Here is a 17,376-nt window from a genome sequence, read left to right on the forward strand (position 1 = left end):
TTGACCCTCGGCCGCCGCTGCAGCCTGCTGGCCTCTGAAAGGCCCGGCTCCGGGCTCCACTCGCCTTGTTTTGCGGCCACGACTCAGGGCTGCTCTGGGAGCCACAACAATGCCATGATGTTTTGGAGACAGGAAGCCCCAAGCTGGCCGCGAATGAAGGACTTCCTGTGTTTAAAGTTGCAGGAATATCCGCCGACCAGCCCAGTTCAAATGCAAACACCCGAACTAGGGAGGACGAATGGCTAATTCAGACCAGCTGGACTCTCCAGGGCTGGAACTGAGGATAAAATGAAAGGAATTCTTAGGAGCTTGGGCCACATTTGAAGACGAGAGGGGTTGTGCCATTGTTATTAAAGGACACAATCGATATAAATCCCCTGCTTCCTACTCTGCTCAGGTGAGAAGTGAATGGAACTAGATGTTGAATAGGACTTGTCAATATCAGATTTTTTAAAAACTGACAATTAGAGCAGGGCTCTTTAAAAGAAAAAAAAGCAGAAGCCATACAAAGAAATTTTTGTTTGTTGATTACATTATACCATTTATCTGTCTGCAACTATGAGGCTGCTAACCTGTGAGGAAAAAGCTGTTCCTTTTAGAGCTTCTCCGAGAATGATTTCAAAGTGGGACTTACAGGCCTTTCTGGAGGGAAAATTCAATTGCTGGTTTGAGGTTATGAACATGTAAAAGGATTTTTAACTTATGCAGAATGCACTTTGGGGGAAACCGTAAGAAACTTCTAAAAGGTTGATGGTTCATCTTGATTGAAAAAGTATGGGTAAGCCACTCAGCAGGCCAGACTGTTTAAGGCGGAACCCCACCTGCCTGGGGAAAGGAGAGGAAGAAGATGGCTATATAGAGGATTGTTATGTCCCACAGCGATCTATATATGATACAATGAGAATAAATGAACAAATTGACCAGGGTTCAAAGCTTAATCAGACTTCAAAAAGCACTATGGAAAAGATGGAAGGAAGTACTATATCCAGCAATGGTACACTAGGAGCAGCATCCAATGTTTTTGAATCCAGAGCACCGGAAGGCAAAAAGTTGGATGAGAGAATAATATTTGATGCCCTAAAGCTGAGCAGTGATGTGCAAAAGTCAGCACCTGTGCCACCCAGAAGGCGGCCAAATGCAGAACGCAAAGACAATGTTAACAGGAGATCGTGGAAGTCCTTCATGCCACCCAATTTCCCAGAATTTGCAGAAAGGATGGAAGCCTCTCTCAGTGAGGTTTCCGAAGCTGGTGCTTCAAATCCTTCCTTGCAAGAGAAGAAGGAATCCATTTCTGCATTAGCAGAAAGTTCTGGTCGTTTGGATCACAGGGAACCTCAGTCAGAGTCAGTAACTCTGGAGCATGTGTCCAAATCCGTAGGTATTCCAGAAGTGCAGGATGTGAAGAACTTAGGTGGAGACTGCCAAGACTTCAGATTTCAGCAGCACAGTGAGAGCTCTCCTCATGAATTCCAGCCTCTAGCGTCAGAAGCTGCAGCATCAAGTGGTAACACAGATGTAATGCAGGAGCACAGATTCTCAAGTGCAACCTGGCCCAGAGCCCTGAAAAGTTTGGCTAAGGGAGGCTTCAGCGAGAAGCAGCACCCCCTTGGGGCCACAGCTTGCACTGTAGAATTGCCACCTCTCTCCCCTTGCTTGAGTGAAGAGCTTTTGGATCCAGAGTTGCATATTCTCTTAACTCCCAGCTTGAGGGAGAAAACAGAGTCTGAACTAAAGTTTGAAGAGGATGAGCGATGGATCATGATGGAGGCTGAGGAGTGGGAGGAAGAGAAACTGTCAGAGAGAGAAAAGACTTTTATAGTGGCAGATGAGGAAAAGAACAGCCTGGCAGATATTTTTGAAGAAAGAGAACAAGCAGACCCTGTAGCAGTGATGGATGGTGGAGCCAATTGCTCAGTTGCTGTCTTGGAGACTTTTGACCACCTAACTCTTGGTCACATCTGTTGCTCTGATGACCCACAGCCGGCTAAGAGTTGTTTGGCTTCTCTTCTCAAGGATGCACCTCTTGATTACAGTTGTGTTCTAACAGGTGAGAGTGCTGTAGGAGAGCTGAGAAGCAGAACTGTTCAGAGGCTAGAGGATCTTGTTTCAGATTTAGAGTGCACTGTTGGTCCTGCAGATTCAGAGCGACTCTCTGACACAGATTCAGTACAGATGTTTCTTGAACTTGAAAAGGAGTGTTTATATGAAGAGGGGGGAACTCCTCTAGTTGAGCTGGAGAATCAAGCCTCTTCTGAAGGGCTGGCCCCATCCCAGGATGCAGAAAATTCACTTGTAATTAGTTGTTTTCCAGGGGCTGCCTTAGAAAAGGAACATGTAGGCCTTTTAAATGTGCTGGCCAAGGACTCTGATCCTGGATTGGATTGTGACTGTTTTAATGCCCTGGATTCTTCTCAGGTGCCTAATGCTATGGACCTTACTGCCTACTCTGATAGCATGAGGGACTCTTCCACTGTTAGTGAGGAGGAGGGTGAAAAAGTGCCTTTTAGCCCCAAGACTGCAGGGGAATTTCGGTTTAGACACCCAGCTGATCTTGAGTCACAGGGAAAGCTGGACCGAGGCGAATTGTCCAATTCTGATCACAGGGCTTCTCATGAAGAAAATGTATCAGGCTTTGAAGCCGAGCTGGCCAAAGAAAATGGCAGTTTGTCCCAGGTAGACTGTGGTGAAGTGGAGGGGAAGGCCGAGGAGTGTGTGGAGAGGGCACCCCTCCGTTCTGCTGTTAGCTGTGAACTAACAGATGTTCCCTCAGGATTAGAAGTAGAGGTGTTATCACATGATTCACATTTCCTAAGGGAGGTTCATTGGGAAGGTGAGAAAGGAGCTATTAATCAAGAAATTAACAGTCTGCCTTCCTTGGGAGATGTCGACCCTTGTGACTTGTCCATGGACCAAGGGTATGATGAGGCTGGTGAAGCCCAGGAGCTGGGTTGTGGACCCAGGCTGGAGGGCCGAGCCCCAGCACATCTTCGTAGAGACTGCCCAGAGCGGCTCTCCCCGGATCTCCAGAGAAGGTCCCCGGAGTCAGCAATCCTGAGTCCGCACCTGCTGGTTGGAGGACTGGCACATAGCAGAGATGGAGTGCAAACTGTGAAGGACATAAAGCCCAAGCCGAATGTGGCCTCATCAGAGGGAGGGGTGACAGAATGGAGAGACTCGGAATCATTGCTAAATATCTTTCTGGAGGAACAAGTTACCAAGGCTAGTCATACAGAACCAATTTTAAAGGAATGGATACTCAGCCCAGAGAAGCCTGCTCCAGTGGCCGCAGTGCCCACTGTAGAAGATGCCCTAGATGCTGCAGGGCCTGCCCCAGCAGGAACTGCTGTAGCTGCTGTTACAGTGCCCTTCCTAGAAGAGAACATACCAGTTGTTTCAGTGGCCACTGTAGAGGCACATGTGCCAGCTGCTTCAGTGGTCACCATAAAGAAGGATGTCCCAGCTGCTACAGCATTAGCTGCAGAGAGGTCTGCTGCCCCAGCTGTTGCAGTGCCTGCTCCCGAGGGGACTGCTCCAGCTGCTGCAGTGGCCATCACAGAGGAGGGTGTCCTAGCTGTTGCAGAGTCCTTCCCAGAGAGGACCTCTCCAGTTGCTTCGGTGCTCACCGCAGGGGATAATGTCCCACAGAGACCTCTCACCCCAGCTGCTGCAGTGCCTGCTCCAGAGGAGCCTGCCACCCCAGCTGCTGCGGTGTCCACACCTGAGGAGCCTACTACGGTGTCCAGTTCTGAGGAGCCTGCCACCCCAGCTGCTGCAGTGTCCACACCAGAGGAGCCTACAGCCTCACCTGCTCCAGTGTCCCCACCAGAGGAGCCTGCAGCTCCAGCTGCTGCAGTGTCCACCCCTGAGGAGCCTGCAGCCCCAGCTGTTAGAGCACCCACCCCTGAGAAGCCTGCCGCCCCAGCTGTTAGAGCACCCGTCCCTGAGGACCCTGCAGCCCCAGCTGTTAGAGCACCCGTCCCCGAGGAACCTGCAGCCCCAGCTGTTAGAGCACCCGTCCCTGAGGACCCTGCACCCCCAGCTGTTAGAGCACCCGTCCCCGAGGAGCTTGCAGCCCCAGCTGTTAGAGCACCCATCCCCAAGGAGCCTGCAGCCCCAGCTGTTAGAGCACCCGTCCCCGAGGAGCCTGCAGCCCCAGCTGTTAGAGCACCCGTCCCTGAGGACCCTGCAGCCCCAGCTGTTAGAGCACCTGTCCCTGAGGACCCTGCAGCCCCAGCTGCTGCAGTGTCCACCCCAGAGGGGCCTGCCACCCCAGCTGTTAGAGCAGCCACCCCTGAGGAACCTGCAGCCCCAGCTGTTAGAGCACCCGTCCCTGAGGACCCTGCAGCCCCAGCTGCTGCAGTGTCCACCCCAGAGGGGCCTGCCACCCCAGCTGTTAGAGCAGCCACCCCTGAGGAACCTGCAGCCCCAGCTGTTAGAGCACCCGTCCCTGAGGACCCTGCAGCCCCAGCTGCTGCAGTGTCCACCCCAGAGGGGCCTGCCACCCCAGCTGTTAGAGCAGCCACCCCTGAGGAACCTGCAGCCTCAGCTGTTAGAGCACCTGTCCCTGAGGAGCCTGCAGCCCCAACTGTTAGAGCACCCGTCCCTGAGGACCCTGCAGCCCCAGCTGCTGCAGTGTCCACCCCAGAGGGGCCTGCCACCCCAGCTGTTAGAGCAGCCACCCCAGGGGAGCCTGCAGCCCCAGCTGTTAGAGCAGCCACCTCTGAGGAGCCTGCAGCCCCAGCTGCTGCAGTGTCCACCCCAGAGGGGCTTGCCACACCAGCTGCTGCAGTGCCCTCCCCAGAGGAGCCTGCAGCCCCAGCTGTTAGAGCACCCACCCCTGAGGAGCTTGCCACCCCAACTGCTGCAGTGCCTGCTGTGGAGGAAGTGTTCCCTGCTGGCATACCTTTTCTGGGAGATGCTGCCCACACTGATTCAGTGCCTATCTCAGAAGAAAGCCCTGTTCTAGAGGAGGCTTCCTCCACTGCCGTGTGGATCAAGGAGGACCTTGATTCCCCAGCATTTGGAATAAAAGAGGTGACTGACACAGAGCTGCATGGGAAAGTGCCTCTGGCTGCAATTGATGGATTAAATTCAAATGAGGTAATTGTTGCTCATTTTGCTGGGGAAGAATCTGGAGAGTAAAGTAAGATTCGCAAGTTCTCTGACTTGGTGGTTAGAAAAGGCAGATAGTTCTTTCTTTGGTTCCTTTTGGGGTGCCTGGGCTTTTGTTGTTGTTGTTCTTTTTATTGCATTTATGGGGAAAATAGGTCATCTGGTGAAAAACTTAATTCACACCCCCCCCTTTTAAATTCAAACATAAACAAAGCTCAAGAAAAACAGGGATATAAATAGTTTGGGGTTTACCTTTTTGTTAAAGATTATTAGCAAGAAAGGGTGATTCTGCTCTTGAAATTTGCAGTAAGCATGTTCTTTCCTAAATCAAGAGGCTCTTTATTCATCGGTGATGTCAGCAGTCAGGTGGAGGCTAGAGTGTGGAGTTTGGACTGAGACCTTGGATTCTTCTTAACCACTCTGAGAAACCTAGTTAAATTGCCTGCGTCTCCAATTCCTCATTTGGTAAGGCAGAAGAACTCTGTGAGGGTTGTGAGGATAAAATGAGATAATCCATTCAAAGCATCAAGTGTATAAAATTTCAATTACTGTCAGTATCCTCCCCCTTCCCCTTTCAAATAGATGTATTGGTTGGTTGAAAGAATTCACCAAAGCAGATATAAAGCTTATATATAAAGATATAAAGCACCAAAGCCAAATATAGACATGTGAATAACAGCTTTTTAATACTTTTTAATGTGTGTTTTTTAAAGCCAAATAAGGCACAATAACGTTTATGAAAAAAAGAAGTATTTTAGTCTTCTTGTCAAACTTTTTGTCTTGGAGCAAGTCACTTTTCCTTTCCTGGACTTCTTGTTTCTTAATCTATAAAATAAGGTAATTGGGCTCTTGTCTTCTTGGATCTCTCTTAGCGCCAAGATTCTGAGATTCCTAATGTTAAAGAACAGAATGTGTTGTGAACCCTGTTCCCAAGTTTCCTGTCCTTGTGCACTCCTACTCAAAGGATTTGAGAGAGGCAGCTTTCTGTAGTTCACTGTTTTGGTATCATTTGGTCACTGGTAAGGAGTAAAGGAATTAGAAGTTTAATTGAATAGTCAGGAGTTACTGAGTTCGGAGGTGTTTTTTTGTTTCATTTTGTTTTGTTTTGTTTTTGTCTTTTCTAGGGCTGTTTCCCGCAGCATATGGACGTTCCCAGGCTAGGGGTCTAATTGGAGCTGTAGCCACCGGCCTACGCCAGAGCCACAGCAGCGCCAGATCTGAGCCACGTCTGCAACCTACACCACAGCTCACTGCAACGCCGGATCCTTAACCCACTGAGCAAGGCCAGGGATTGAACCCGCAACCTCATGGTTCCTAGTCAAATTCTTTAACCACTGTGCCACGATGGGAACTCCCTGGAGGTGGTTTTGATAACAGTGTGTTCCTCGTAGTACCCATTCCCTGTTGACTGAATGGATGGCAATTAGTCTCCCAAATATCCAAGGATACTGCAAGAAAGATGAGTTCTCTCATCCACCCCATTGCAGAACCTTCCAGGGCAGCCTGAGTCAGCTAGAGGAGCAATTAAACATGCAGCTGCCAGCAACAAAAAATCATTTTAGTTGCAGGCCATAAGCCATCAGCTTTGCCACAGATCCTCTTGCTTAGCTGAGAGGTGATGGTGTTACCTTGGCGTCACCAATTATTTCGTAATGTAGCATCTCATCAAATTAGAATGCATTACCTTTCAGACTGATGGATTGGTTCTGTTTTCTGAGTTTTGCTGAATTTGGAATTGACACTGGGATCCCAGCAACCTGTCCAAAGTCACTGGTACTCCTGATTAGAATATTTCTAGTATAAAGCCTACAGCAATAACCAAAGAAACATAGGGATTACAGTATAAGGAGCCAGCCAAATCTGCCAGCCAAACATAGGGATTACATTATAAGGATCCCAGCAACCTGTCCAAAGTCACTGGTACTCTTGATTATGTAGAATATTTCTAGTATAAAGCCTACAGCAATAACCAAAGAAACATAGGGATTACATTATAAGGAGCCAGCCAAATAACCAAAGAAACATAGGGATTACATTATAAGGAGAATATATAAAGAAATTTTTAATATTAGACTCTGGAATCTGTGTTTCCCCATCTACAAAATGAGTAGATTGGGCTAGGTAATCTGAAGGGTCCTTTCAGCTAGAGGAGGTAGTAGTTTTATGAAATATCGCTTGATGTGAATGACAGGAGAGGGAAATAGCAGCCCCGCTGCAAGGTTGTCTGTCATCTTTGAAGTGTGGTTACTTTGTGGAATATCTGGAAGTCAGCAGAGGCCTACATTTGTGTATAGAGCCATAGCTCCTCCAGCCAGCACCATTAACCAGTAAGAACATAGAGTGCCTATTTTGAAAGTATTTATTGAAACAAAGCAGTACTATTATAGAGGTAACATGACTATACAGATTTTGTTAAATTGGTGAAATATTATTGAGAAAAAAATTTTCAAGATGAGAGATAGGTGGATTTAATTTCTTCCAAAAGTTTGTAGAGGCAGTTGAACCTGTTGTTTTTTTACACATAAACACTTAGAACTTGACAAGTGATCATACCAGGACAGTGATTTAGAATAAATGCTTCAGATCCTCTGTGTGTGTGTATATAAATGTACACATGTATATGTGTTTAAAGTAGATGTAAGCTTTCTAATAGCAATGACAAGAAGTTTCGGGAGAAAAATGCAAAACTTGTTTGCTATTTCTCTGGTGGGATCTTAAGCCGACTGAGAGTAATCTGTGATTATTTAAGCCCTCTTCTCATTTATAGACTTCCTTAGTCTTATTTCTAGTCCCAGGTTCAGTGGAAGAAAAACCCTTTTTTTATAAAGTATAAGTTCTATAAATTGCCAAGAAGCTCTTTTTAAGTAAAAGTTGGGAAGCTCCTCTTTTACTTAAGAAAGTGAAGAAAAAGAAAAAAAGCCCCACAGTCTCAGTTCAGTGTTTGAATACTCAGCTGATCAGCAGAACCTTCATGGATTTGTTTGCTTTCTCTAGCGCCATTTCTTTACAAGTTTTCATTAATTTACTGGATAAATATTTGTTATGTACCTACTCTGTGCCAGGTCTTAGGGCTTCTGCAGTGAATAGAATTGGCATGATTCCTGCCCTTGTGGAACTTATGCTATAGTGGGGGACACAAGCATTAAGTAAAAATGGCACAAATACATGGTTACAAATTGTGGCAGATACTATGCATAAAAAATAAAGGCTCTGATAAGAAACAGTAGGGGTATTTAATATCAATTGTGGTGTTAGGGAAAAGATTTTAAAACTACAACCTGAAGAGTCAGAAGGAAGAACATTTCAGACAAAGGAAATGGAAACTGGGAGGAGCTTGGCATGTTAGAACTAAAAGAAAACTAAGCGGCTAGACCACAGTGAGCAAGGGTTCCAGAAGAGTGCCATGTGTTAAACCTGGAGAGGTGGGAAGGGAACCTGCAGGGGCTGAGAAAGAAATCTTCAAAAGGATCTATACCTTAAAAACCATAAGAAGCTATTGAAAGATTTTAAGTAGCGGAATGAAATGATTTCATTTACGTTTTTAAAAGATGACACTCAGCTTAAGGATAGAGAAAATTCGTTCACACTGTCAGGAAACAGTCTCAACATTATTTGAGACTTATAAATCTCAGGTTTCTTCAGTCTTATATTTTAATAGTTTGTATTATAGTAATTGACATGGAATACAGAAAACAAGATAATGGTTTGCAATTAAAAAAAAAATCACACTGTCTACTATGTGTAGAATAGATTTTACGGGACCAAGGACAGAGTAGAGAAGCCTAGATTATTGCACTTGTCCCAGCGGCTTGGACCAGAGAGATGTTACTGGATTTGAAGACCATTGGATGGATCCAAGATATATTTTCCAGGTAGAATCAGTAAGACCTGATAATGGCTTTCATATTGGGTAAGAGGGAGGGGGAGTTATCAAGGATGGCTTCTAGGTTCTAGTATGCACGACTGAGTGGCTAGGTGTTGGAGGACGAAGGGAACGAAAAGTGCCTGAACTGAGAAGGCATCTTGAGACCAAAAAACGAGGCAAGCAGCTCCATATAATCAGTGGATCAGTTCATTATAGCATTATAGGGTAACTTACTCTCAGAGTGGGATGGGGATCAGGCAGACAATCCAGAAGCATTTGTAGCTGCATTCTGCACCACTGAGGGCCACCAGGACAGTTCTATAGTTTACCTGGGTGAAGGGATAGGTACTTGGAAATGGGACATGCATTCCTAAGTCAAGATTTATGAATGGGTAGCTGGTCTCATGGGCGCCAGGAATATACCTCAGCAAAGGTTTTCATCATTGTTTGGGGACTAACAGAGCATAGAGACTACCTGATCCTTATGATTATTAAACAATATCTATTAACTACAAAGCCCTTAATGACAGAGAAGTGATTTACTGTATTAGTACAGTCCTGGGTAGTGTCAGGGGAAGGACAAAAGGAACTGTAAGGGCACAAGATGGTGTCATTTATGCTTACAGCTATACAGTGGGTGCAGTAGTAACTTGTTTAGGAAAGAACAGATTTGCAGGGAAAGGAAATTAGGAGGTATACTGTTCAGTTTCGGAATGGTTAGATTCGAGATGCCTGTGACTTATTTGTTTGGCAATGTAAAGAAAGTAGCTAGGTATAGAGATTTGAAGTTTTAAAGTAGTAAGCATTTGCCATGGTAAATATTTAAAGCCATAGGAATGGATTGGATTCCTAGAAGAGAATGTAGCATAAGAAGGCATCCTAACCTACCCTTTTCTCTCTCCACAAAGACTAACATTTGGAGATCTAAGAAAGAGGAAGAGAGCAAAGGACATCAGAAACAGGATCAGCCAGGATAAAAACTGAGAATGTGGGATGACAAAGATAAAAGTGCTATAAGAAGTTTTGGGGGAAGTTTTCTGGTTTATGTCCCTGTTGCATCTTACAGCCTTGCAATAATTTTTACTAGTGTTCTGTTCTGGGAAATGTCTGCCAGCACTGGTTGGTTAATAACATGCATAGTCCCATCGAGATACTAAGGAGTAGGGATTTTAGTGTATCTGAAAGCACTGGTTTTGCAGAACAGCTTTATTTGGGAGTTGAGAGAAAGGAGCAAGTGTTTTCAAATTTACTTTCTTTTCGCTTGTGTTCAAAATAAATATCTAAGTAGTACTTAGTATTTGGAGGTGCTTTCAAATATTTTAAAATTCTGGGGGAAAATGGGACAAATACTCATTCCCTGTCAACTTAATCTGCAGGGTGGATATGGGAAACAAAGGAATCTCTAATGCTTCTATGTGAAATGTTCATGAAGAGAGAAAATCCAAATTTTAAGAAAAAAAATAGCTGTTACATTTTTACTTTTCTGTGTCATTTACCTTGATATCCAGTAGAGCTTCTTGCCAAAATGGAAATACCCTTTACCTGTGTTCCCCAAAACATTAGGCACTTGCCACCCATGGCTGTTGATTTCATGAAGTGTGGCTGGTGTGGTTGAGGAACTGAATTTCTCATTAATTTAAATAAACACATGTAGCTACTGGCTGCCATGTTGGACAATGCAGAAAAAAAATTAAATGTCAGTCATAGCATGAGATAGGATTTAATTTCTAGATTAAAGGGGGCTCTTTGGTGTGGACTTAACATCTGCCCTCTGTACCTTTGGCTTTCTGCTTTCTTGCCTTTCTAGCCCCTGCCCCACTGCCATCTTGTTGTACCCAGGCAGCTTAAACCATGGCAGTTGTTTTTCCTCCCTCTGATTTTTCTGCACTGGAAACGTCTTTAATACAAGATGGTATCATAGCCCTTGCTTTCTCTGGGAGCCATGTTGTTGGAGAAACAGTCATTTTTAGCTGAACTGCCTTGTAGTGTTGCCTAACAAAATATGGTGTAATCAAATTATAGTATAAAATGAAGCCCACTGGTAATTACCTTTATAACCTTCCCTTTTCCAGTGTTCCCTAGGGCCTTTCCTCCCTGGTGACTCACTTCTTCAGCCACAGACCATTCTTTCAGGAATCAGGTTTCCTAATCCTAGTGTGATCTGTGGTTTCACATAGGCCAAAATTAGTTTTACCCAAACTTATAATTTTCTTTCACATTTAGTTTTGCCCTCTTCCATTTTCTGTCATTCTTCAACTTTAATTGACTCACCTGTCTCACTGAAACTGAAGGAACTTTTTTGTGGAAGAAAAAAGGATGGAAATAGATCCAAACTAGTGGACTATGTCTGGTTTTATCTTCTGATAATTGAAAGAAATCTGATCTTAGGGACAAATATTTATTTCATTATTTTCTTTAAAATCATTAGAGTGACAAAATGTAATCTTCTCTTTTGATTCTGTTTCCTTTTAGAAATTTCTTAGTAATAATGGACCTTGACTGCAGTAAAAAGAAACATGCATATTGCTTGTTACACTTGTTTATGTTGTTTTAAAATTCCATTGTTTCATGGTGAACATGGAAATACAGTATCATTTTTTTTAATATTTTATGTATATCTACATCTTATTCAGAGTATGTATCTGAAGTTGTTAGGACATTCCCAGTATTACTGACCCATTTCCCTTTGTAATCAGAGGAATACTATTTCAAGATTATTGGCTGTGTGTGGTCTGTGGCCTTGGAATAGAATGGAGTTAAAATGGCCACGGGGGGATTAAGCTATGAGGCTGGTGTTCTTCACACCATTAATATGTTTTGGCTAATTGAGTTATTAGTCCTAGTGGCAGAAGAGCATTGCATGTATCAGTGGTCAGTTAAAGCTATTCCCAAGGGTATTTTTAATCTTAAGTACTAGTCATTTGGTGTCTCTCTCTTCCCTTTTAGGATTGATATGCATCACACTTACTTTCATGATGTCTTGAGGCTGATGCTTCTCTATTCTCTGTATGTGTTTGCATTAAAAATTAAGCAGATTAAAAAACAAGTAAGAACAAACCATGAGTCATTGGGTTAAATGCTTAAGTGGTCCCATAACTCTCTGAAATTACTTGTCTATAGAAGAATGTATTGAAATGTGAAACCACGTTTCCTCAAAACTTTCCTGTACAGATGGCTTGTTTTCGCTTGTTATTCCTGTCCCTCCTTTGTCAAATCATAGCTCTCCCAAGAGGAGTTCTTGCTGTGGTACAGTGGGTTAATGATCCCCCTTGTCTCTGTGGTGGTGCCGTTTCGATCCCTGGCCCAGAAACTTCCATATGCCGCAAGTGCGGCCAAAAAAGGGAAAAATAATAAATAAATCTCCCAAGAATAACCAGTCACAATGTGGCATAGAGGATCTCACTTCCTTTGATTAAATCTTCTCTGGCTTGCACTTATCTAGATGTTTCAGAAAGAACAGGTGGATCCTCTTCAGATGAAATTACAGCAGGTGAATGGACTCGGCCAGGGATTGGTTCAGAGTGCTGGAAAAAACTGTGATGTGCAGGGTTTGGAACATGACATGGAAGAAATCAACACTCGGTGGAACACACTGAATAAAAAGGTGAGTGTACTGGGAATGGAGGGGCATAGAAAAGAGACATCTAAATTTCAGGTTTCCCTGGCACCTGAATGCAAATAAAACTAGCAGTTGCAATGTGTAGTTAGGAAGAGGAGTGAGTATAGTCATTTAAAAGCTCTCTCCTTTCTCCTAATGAGCCTCTGTGTGTGTGATACAGGTTGCACAAAGAATTGCCCAACTGCAGGAGGCTTTGTTGCATTGTGGGAAGTTCCAAGATGCCTTGGAGCCATTGCTCAGCTGGTTGGCAGACACTGAGGAGCTCATAGCCAATCAGAAACCTCCATCTGCTGAGTATAAAGTGGTGAAAGCACAGATCCAAGAACAGAAGGTAAGTGAGAATGTTGGGGCAGTGAACTGTAACAGCCGTAGGGAATGGCAGACAGCAATTTGCTTATGGTTTCAGGAGCATATTCGAGGGTTTTAGGAGAATCCTAACCTACCTTGTGTCATCTGAAAAGAAAGTTGGAAATTGATTTTCATCTTCTTACTTGATAATCTTCTAGTTTACCATGGCACGTATTAGACTGAACCATTTTACTTGTTCATTTACCCTATTTCAGTGTTTGTCACAGCTTTATCTTAAGAGATTTTTTGTGTTTTGGGGGCCAGCAATATTCTAAATAATGTTTATCATGTATAAACTTCTATCTGTGTGTGTGTGTGTGTGTGTGTGTGTAGGTTTAATTTCCATTTTAATGCCTTTTTCTCCTGGTTCAAAGTAGGCTCCCTATTAGTCACATGATGACAGTCACTGCTCCATTTAAAAACGTTAGGAGTTCCCGTTGTGGTACAGTGGGTTAAGAATCCAACTGCAGCAGCTCGGGTCCTTGTGACGTTGCAGGTCCGATCCCTGGCTCTACACAGTGGGTTAGAGGATCTGGCATTGGTACAGTTGTGGCTCAGATTCAGTCCCCAGCCCAGAAACTTCCATATGCCATTGGGGTGGCCATTAAAAAAAACTTACCACCATAAGTTTATATGGGTGGTAGGAATTACATTATAGTTCATGTTTTTGCCTCAGGATGGAAAAAAAAAAAAAAAAAAAAAAAAAAAACCTTCATTATTCAATTAAACTTAGGGCTTGGTGAGGTGGGGTTTGGTTTTGTTTGGGGATTTTGTTTATTTTCCTTATTTCCAGTTGTAAAGTGACCCCACGCTGTCGCTTTTCATTCTCTTTAAACATGTGCATCAGTTGCTGCAGCGGCTCCTAGATGATCGAAAGGCCACAGTAGACATGCTTCAAGCAGAAGGAGGCAGAATCGCCCAGTCAGCCGAGCTGGCTGATAGAGAGAAAATCACTGGACAGTTGGAGAGTCTTGAAAGTAGATGGACTGGACTCCTCAGCAAGGCAGCAGCCAGGTAAGGCCACAGGGCTTTTGAAGAATAAATGAGTCAGAGAAGGTTTCTGACTTGTATCACTGAGGTTCTCTGAACATTCCCGGATCGTTCTTACAGTGCTTTGGAAGGTATTTAACGGCTTTTATCTTGAAAAAGGATAGGTTTTTAGAAACGATCCTCATAACCAGAATAACTCTCAGGAAATGAGCCTCAGCCACCTCATACATTTCTGAGACCTGGAAGACTCATTGCTCTGTGTTGTTGTTCTGTTGCAGTATAATCATGGTTCCAAGTGACAGACGCAGACTCCTATAATCCAGCCAAGTTATTTTCTGAGTTTTGGAAACAGATTTTTTTTTCCCATTCATATTTATAAATAATGTTTTTTGATATTTGCAATTGAAATGTGTCATATTTCTTTTCTGTTAGCTTATCCTAATATTAGATAATCTTACATTTAAGAGCTAGTCCTTAGTTCCGTGAAATAAATGAACATTCAAGAGATGCACAGACTTCTTCAGTAAATGTTCACAAGACAGGCAGTATACTTTTCTCCTCCAAGGAAATGCTTTCTCCTTCCATAGCTGTAAGTTACCTCAAAGTCACTTGAGCTTAAAAAGTCACACTATGTCTTTACTTGTAGCTTATACTGTCCCCAGTTTTTAAACTTAATGATAACTAATCAGAAATCAGTGTGAAGAAGTTCCCATTGTGGCTCAGCAGTAACAAGCCCAACTAGTACCCTTGAGGATGCGGGTTCAATCCTTAGCCTTGCTCAGTGGGTTAAAGGAACCAGCATTGCCGTGAGCTATGGTGTAGGTTGCAGACATGGCTCAGATCTGGCGTCACTGTGGCTGTGGCTCTGATTCAGCCCCTAGCCTGGGAACTTCCATATGCCGTGGGTGTGGTCCTAAAAAGCAAAAAAAGAAATCAGTATGAGATTCGTAGAGTTGATTATTTATTGTATCCTTTCAGTTTTCTAGGTAGCCACTAGCAGTCTTCAGATAACTCCTCCTTCATTCTCTTTACTTCTGCCTGTGCATGGCCTGCTTATTTCTCATCTGAGCTAAAGAGTATTTGCTTGCATATATTAGTGGGAGAAACAAATGAAAGAGTTCAGTTTATTTTCATTTCCAAATTCCACCACTTTTTTCTTCTCTCTCTCCATCCCTTTCCACTAATAGCACCGTTAACCTTCCAGTTACTTAGGCCTAAAACCTCAGCCCCATTTTTTAGCCTTTTCTTCTCCCTTCTTTGTGTCCCATATCTATCAGGATGCTAAATTCTGTTCATTTTACTCCTAGAATGTCTTTCCTGTCTATCCATTTCTCAGTAGCCTCAGGTCATGACTTATGAACTCTCACGTGGGCTAGTTCCCCTGCTGTGGCTCACCCAAGGTGACCTAACTAATCACTCAGCAGTCTCCTGCCGCCTACTCTCAGGCCTTCCACTCTTTGTGAGCCCACAGACATTTAACGACTCCCTGTTACCTATAAAATAAAATCTCTTTAACCCAACTTTCAAAGCCTTCTACTGGTTGGCCCTAACCTACCTTTTTAGTTGCCAGTATTCTCCTCATGAGTAGAATAAACCATATTCTGTTCTTCAGTATCTTCTGTCAGTTTCCTAATTCTACCTATGCTGATGGTGTTGCACCTTCCATGAAATACTTTTGTTCATCTCCTCTGTTTTTATGAAGCTTTTCTTTATTCTCCAAGCATAGGACAATTTCACCTTCCTCTTAACTGCCATAATTCTCCATCTGCACCTGTATTATAGCCATCATTTTATGTACTTATATCCTAGGTCTGTAAAATGATTACAGTCACGATTTGTTTCTTTTTGATTTCTTTCTTTTTTTTTTTTTTTTTTAGGGCTGCACCTACAGCATATGGAAGTTCCCAGGCTAGGGGTCTAATGGGAGCTGAATGGCCATGGCAATACCAGATCCGAGACGCTTCTTCGATCTACACTGCAGCTCATGGCAACACCAGATCCTTAACCCTCTGAGAAAGGCCAGGATTGAACCCATATCCTCATGGATGCTAGTTGGGTTATTGCTGAGCCATGATGGGAACTCCATGATTTGTTTCTAATGTATCTTTTTATAACTCTGTCCTTCTACCCTGCTTGCTTCCATCCTCCTAACACAGTTTCTAGGCCAGTATTTTATTTTACTTTATTTTTTTCTTCTTTTTGCCATTTCTTGGGCCGCTGCTGCAGCATATGGAGGTTCCCAGGCTAGGGGTCTAATCGGAACTGTAGCCACCGGCCTACGCCAGAGCCACAGCAGTGCCAGTCTGCAACCTACACCACAGCTCACGGCAACACCAGATCCTTAACCCACTGAGCAAGGCCGGGAATCGAACCTGCAACCTCATGGTTCCCAGTCGGATTTGTTAACCACTGAGCCACGACAGGAACTCCTAGGCCAGTATTTTAAAAAGAAATACCAAGAGCAGCATCATTTGTTACAGACTAAGACTTTTATTTAGATTCTTTAATATTGGATTTTTGATACCTTTAAATTATTTTAGCTCTTGTCTTTGCTACCCCAAATCCTGTTATATTGATTTCTTCAAACTTGCAGATGCCAAAATCAGAAATAAGTCAGATATAGAAATTCGGGGCAATTTTCTTAAAATGAAATTCTTGATTAATAGTAATATCTAAGATTGTATGTTTAGTTGTATTAATTGAAGATGAATTTTGAGAGCTGACATAAATTAAGAAAGGAAATTCTGTAGTTTATATTGACATTTAAAAGTAGCATCTAGAAATACATTTTTCTTTATACTCAAACATAATTGAATTTCCAGATAATTAAATGGCAGATTTTTATATTAAGTTTTTCTTATTAAAATAAGTTTGTCCAGAGTACCCAGCATAGGACCTGATGTAAAGCTGGTGTCCAGTAAGGTTTGCTGAAATAAAAGTGCATTACATACCCCCAGGGCCTTTTCAAAAGACATAGCACTTAGTCTGTTCTCAATGATCAAAGTCTGCATTTTGACCTTTGATTATTAATCTGTGTGCGAATATAGTTCTATAGTTATTTTTCTGTCTTTTGCTAATCAGGCTGCCTCCAGCATTCATTCAGGCTTCCTTTCTTTGTAATTTGCTGAATCTAATCTATAAGGTATTTGAAATCCAAGCTTAGTACAGCTGTTATATTAAGATTCCAGGAGAGCTATAAAGTCTATAGTTCTTTCAGCTGACATTTACCTTGGCAAATTCAGCTAGTTGAGGTTTTGGTCCCCCCCACCCTTAAATCTCGATTCAGAGCTATGCTCTGGAGCTTGAAATTACTAGAAGCCTGATTGGGTAGGAGGAAATGAGAAGGAGTTCTCATGCAAAGCTTTGTCTGCCTTTGCTCTCCAAATTTTCTCTTTTCTCTACTCACAAGTGAAGATAGCAATGACAGAGAAAGAGAAATGAA

At 43.3% G+C, this 17,376-nt stretch overlaps 2 protein-coding genes across 51 annotated transcripts in view; one reads left to right on the top strand and one right to left on the bottom strand.

Annotated features, from left to right (window-relative positions):
- MACF1 (microtubule actin crosslinking factor 1) overlaps positions 1 to 17,376 on the top strand; it is a 357,817-nt gene that overhangs the window by 288,050 nt on the left and 52,391 nt on the right. For all 50 annotated transcript variants that reach the window (XR_014807490.1, XR_014807491.1, XR_014807489.1 and 47 more), the window contains 3 exons: positions 12,420 to 12,581; positions 12,757 to 12,927; positions 13,792 to 13,958. Coding sequence is in view for 46 of the 50 variants with exons in the window: in XM_084963963.1 (XP_084820089.1) it covers positions 12,420 to 12,581; positions 12,757 to 12,927; positions 13,792 to 13,958 (500 nt within the window). In the remaining 4 variants the exon portion in view is untranslated. The remainder of the gene's footprint in view (positions 1 to 12,419; positions 12,582 to 12,756; positions 12,928 to 13,791; positions 13,959 to 17,376) is intronic.
- On the bottom strand, positions 187 to 10,430 carry LOC146402689 (uncharacterized). Its single transcript, XM_084964007.1, has 2 exons — positions 4,418 to 10,430; positions 187 to 4,339 (listed from the first exon to the last, which is right to left on the bottom strand). Exons 1-2 carry the CDS (start codon positions 4,899 to 4,901, stop codon positions 3,225 to 3,227), a joined length of 1,599 nt encoding a protein of 532 aa, XP_084820133.1. The 5' UTR covers positions 4,902 to 10,430; the 3' UTR covers positions 187 to 3,224.

Source organism: Sus scrofa, chromosome 6 (genome assembly GCF_054392235.1).
Source record: "Sus scrofa isolate SSC_HxYL_T2T_F1_AM1 chromosome 6, Sscrofa_HxYL_maternal_Yorkshire_Landrace_v2.0, whole genome shotgun sequence".
Classification (NCBI taxonomy): Eukaryota; Metazoa; Chordata; class Mammalia; order Artiodactyla; family Suidae; genus Sus; species Sus scrofa.

What these genes read in the sequence shown, in the direction of transcription:
- LOC146402689 (XM_084964007.1), bottom strand. Translation starts at nt 4,901, where the DNA reads ATGCCAGCAGGGAACACTTCCTCCACAGCAGGCACTGCAGCAGTTGGG. An exon ending in TCTAACAGCTGGGGCTGCAG is followed by an intron (nt 4,340 to 4,417) that starts GTTCCTCAGGGG and finishes CTGGGGCTGCAG; the next exon opens with GGTCCTCAGGGACGGGTGCT.